The sequence below is a fragment of the Otolemur garnettii genome, unplaced genomic scaffold (genome assembly GCF_000181295.1).
Source record: "Otolemur garnettii isolate 467f Iridium unplaced genomic scaffold, OtoGar3 scaffold00018, whole genome shotgun sequence".
NCBI lineage: Eukaryota > Metazoa > Chordata > Mammalia > Primates > Galagidae > Otolemur > Otolemur garnettii.
This window is the reverse complement of record NW_003852413.1, coordinates 15,538,645-15,542,464: the sequence shown is the minus strand read 5'-3', so window position 1 is coordinate 15,542,464 and position 3,820 is coordinate 15,538,645. Positions and strand designations below refer to the sequence as shown.

The window sequence follows — 3,820 nt, the reverse complement described above, 5'->3', positions numbered from 1 at the left end:
AGCCAGGCATTGTTGCGGGTGCCTGTAGTCCCAGCTACTTGGGAGGTGGAGATAGGAGAATCACTTGAGCCCAGGATTTAGAGGTTGCTGTGAGCTGTGATGTCACAGCCTCTACCCAGGGCAAAAGCTTGAGGCTCTGTCTCAAAAAAACAAAACAAAACAAACAAACAAAAAACAAAGATAGGCAGCGACCCCCCTTCCCTTTGTGCAAATACAAAACAGTGCAGATTTAATCACAGCCTCAGAGGTGGATGGGAAATGAGATCTAGTATACGGTTTTGATCATTTTGGAGGAAAAAAAAGTTGTAGCAACAATTTAAGCTATGTTCTGTCTTCTCATGCCTGACAAGTCAATTATATCCCATTTGCAAATAAAAACAATTAAAATAGGTTAGGATATGAAAAGAAGCATGAAGGAAGAACAACAAAAAAATGAATTAGGGAACTGCTTGTTTTTATTGCCCCTCCAATCTTAGCCAACAGCAATTCACCAGGGTCTAGAAAATGTATACTATCTCTAAAACAACTGTTTAGAGCTTGGCTTAGGCTAGGAAAGATGGCTCACACCTGTGATCCCAGCACATTGGGAGGCCATGGCAGGAGGATCACTGGAGCTCATGAGTTCTAGACCAACTTGGGCAACATAGTGAGTCCCCAATTCTACAGAAAAATTAAACAATTAGCCAGGCATGAGCCTGATATGAGCCTATAATCCCAGCTACTTGGGAGACTGAGGGCTAAAGTAGGAGAAACTCTTGAGCCCAAGAGTTCAAGACTGCAGTGAGCCTTGAATGCCACTATATTCCTCTCGGGGCTGCAGAGTGGAGACCCGTCTGTAAAAAAAAAAAGAAAGAAGGGCCAGGCGCGGTAGCTCATGCCTGTAATCCCAGCACTTGTGAGGCTGAGGCAGGTGGATTGCCTGAGCTCACAGGTTTGAGACTAGCCTGAGCCAGAACAACTCCCCATCTCTAAAAAATAGCCAGGCATTGTGGCGGGCACCCATAGGCCCAACCACTTAGGAGGTTGAGGCAAGATAATCACTTGAACCCAAGAGTTTGAGGTTGTTGTGAGCTAAGACACCACGGCACTTTACCAAGGGTGATGAAGTGAGACTCTGTCTCAAAAAAAAAAGAAGAACTTGGCTTAGAGTAAGAGTGTTTTTTTATCTAAGCTCTTCTACAATGCCAAAATGGGCTGGGTGCAGTGGCTCATGCCTGTAATCCTAATACTCTGGAAGGCAGAGATAGGAGGCTCATTTGAACAAGAGTGAGACCCTGTTTCTACTAAAAATAAAAAAATTAGCCAGGCATTGTAGCAGGCACCTGTGGTCCCAGCTACTGGGGAGGCTGAGGCAGGAGGATCACTTGAGAGTCTGAGGTTTCCGTGAGCTAGGCTGATACCATAGCACCCTAGCCTGGGTGACATAGTGAGACTATCTCAAAAAAAAAAAAAAAAAGCCAAAATGGAATAAACTTTAGTTATCAACTGGGATGTTTTTCTCAAATGTTATAAATATTGAACCAAACAATTTTTTTAGAGACAGTCTTACTCTATTGCCCTCAGTAGAGTGCCGTGGTGTCACAGTTCACAGCAACCTCCAGCTCTTGGGCTTTAGGCAATTCTCTTGCCTCAGCCTCCCTATTAGCTGGGATTACTGGTGCCCCCCACAACGCCTGACTATTTTTTTGCTGCAGTTTGGCCAGGGCTGGGTTCGAACCCGCCACCCTCAGTACCTGGGGCCGGCGCCATACCGACTGAGCCACAGGTGCTCCCCTGAACCAGATAATTGAACATGCATTTTAAGAATCACAGAAGAGAAGGTAGAAAAATTAGTTTTACAGTAAAAACATCAGACTTACAGTTTTCTTGGCCCTCAAGGCTCGAACCTGGAAGAGACAGAAGAAATGTGTTGAATTCAGAAGCTCCAGCTCTCACCAAGTCAAAGTGCTGAGGGAAGAGAATAAAGGACTCACAGAGCAGGAGCGCCAGCAGGACTCCCAGCTGCACCTTGCCCCCTCGGGCGCGCCTCAGTTGCATCCTGAGATGTGGAGACTGTGGGCACAGTCAGTTCTGCCTTCACACCATGCCTTTGGGGCAGAAGGCACGTCCCACACGCCACAGATGAGAAACTTGCCCTGTGAAAAACAGAAACCACCCTGGTAGGTCTGCGGGTGCCTGCAGAGAGACCGGCTGTGGTGCTGGTCAAGTAATGGCGGCCATGGCTGGAAACTCAGAACAATGAAGCCTGGGCTGGCCCGATATCTCCTCAGGAAATGACTGGCCTTCCTGAGGGGCCACTGAGCATGGTTGCTTTGTTTAGTTTCTTTAGGGGAAAAAACAAGGCACAAGTGACATTTGCCTCAGAGTTCTTGACCTTTCCATCCCGCCTAGGTTTGGGGGCCCTTCTCAAGCAGGGAGGATCTTGTGCCGAGGTGTTCCCTGCCTCCACCCAAAGGGTTTCTTCCTCTGGGCAGCCAGCAAGTTCTCTCTGCTTTTCCTGGGCTCCCCTCTTCCAAACGGGGGCTCTTTCCACTTTGCACAAATCTGGGCTGCCTGGCTTTCCTGGGCTGACTCTTGCCCCCAGATCACGAAGTCCCTGTCATTAGGGAACCTACCATCAGGGACAAGCCGAACTTGGAACTCAGTTAGGGTGACCAGAACTCCCATTTTTGGCAGGACAGTCCCACTTTTCAACAATTTGTCCTGCGTCCCGCGGCGTTTTAACAAAGTCTCGATTTTTGGAAAGAATGCATGACCGGGCGGTAGAACAAGAAGGGAATATACGGTTTTCGGCTGCCATGTGGCTATTTCGCCAGCATATGAGTTTTATATTATTTTTGTTAATTTTATAATGTTAAACTGTAATAGTAACAAATAATTGCTGAGAAGTGATTATCGAGAACTGCTTATCAAAGTTTGCATTGTTGTCAGGCCCTGCCCTGCCCCGCCCCGCCCCCTGCCCTACCCCTGTCCCCCACCCCCACCCCCACCCCGCCCCCTAGCCATGTTGTCCCGCCTTACCGATGTTAAAATCCGGTCACCCTAAACTCAGTGGATCTAGGAGGTTCTCCTGGCCTCTGCAGTGGGTGACCTAGGCAGCCCTAGGAGGTGCCCACACGTCCTGGAGCACCTCCTCTAGCCTGCATGCCCAGAACTTCTGGCTACTTGATGCCAGGGACAGTTTCCGGTCCCTAGCAGATGATCCAACAGCATTTATAGAATGGATGATAGTCCGAGGGCACGAAGAGGAGCTACTGAATTGTCTGAATTACATTATCAATGGCCTGGGGGTGCCACGTTGTTCTGAAATGCTACCCCAGAGGTGTTCCACTTGGAAAAGCTAAGACTTTTGAGCTGGTGACCATAGAAACCAGACTTCTCTATCTTGGGGTCAATACCAAGAAACAGTGGCTTCTAGCTAGAAAATAATTCCTCCCTCTGACCTTGAGTACAGTAGAAGTTTTGATAAGAGCTGTTGAAGAGGAATACACATTTTACTCCTTTATTTCCAAAGAGATTTTTTTCCCCTATGATATGGTTTATTTTTTGCTTTTTTTTTTTTTTTTTCCCATTGCCCACTCTAAGCTGTCTTCCTTGGCAACCTACTGGAAATTTCCCTTACTCATCTACCAAATTTTGATTTGGGAGGGGGAAAAAGGAGAACATCATGAGTAATAAAAGAAATTTTGGCTTCAATAGAATAAGCAACTTCTGCATCTCAAAATGACATTCAAACAAGTGATGACTGTCCAGATGCCATGCTTCAAAGTTCAAAGTAAACTTCTTTTTTTTTTTTTTTTTTTTTTTTTGCATATATCAC

The 3,820-nt window shown here is 46.7% G+C and overlaps 1 protein-coding gene across 3 annotated transcripts in view; it reads right to left on the bottom strand.

Annotated features, from left to right (window-relative positions):
* Nucleotides 1–3,820, bottom strand: part of PECAM1 (platelet and endothelial cell adhesion molecule 1) — an 83,292-nt gene that overhangs the window by 54,662 nt on the left and 24,810 nt on the right. For 2 of the 3 annotated variants that reach the window (XM_023511222.1, XM_023511223.1), the window contains 2 exons: nucleotides 1,974–2,135; nucleotides 1,860–1,886 (listed from right to left, as the gene is read on the bottom strand). In XM_023511222.1, coding sequence (XP_023366990.1) covers nucleotides 1,860–1,886; nucleotides 1,974–2,037 — 91 coding nt within the window. In that variant the 5' untranslated portion in view covers nucleotides 2,038–2,135. Of the gene's footprint in view, nucleotides 1–1,859; nucleotides 1,887–1,973; nucleotides 2,199–3,820 lie in introns of those variants that run through there. The other variant, XM_012803249.2, reaches the window with a different exon arrangement.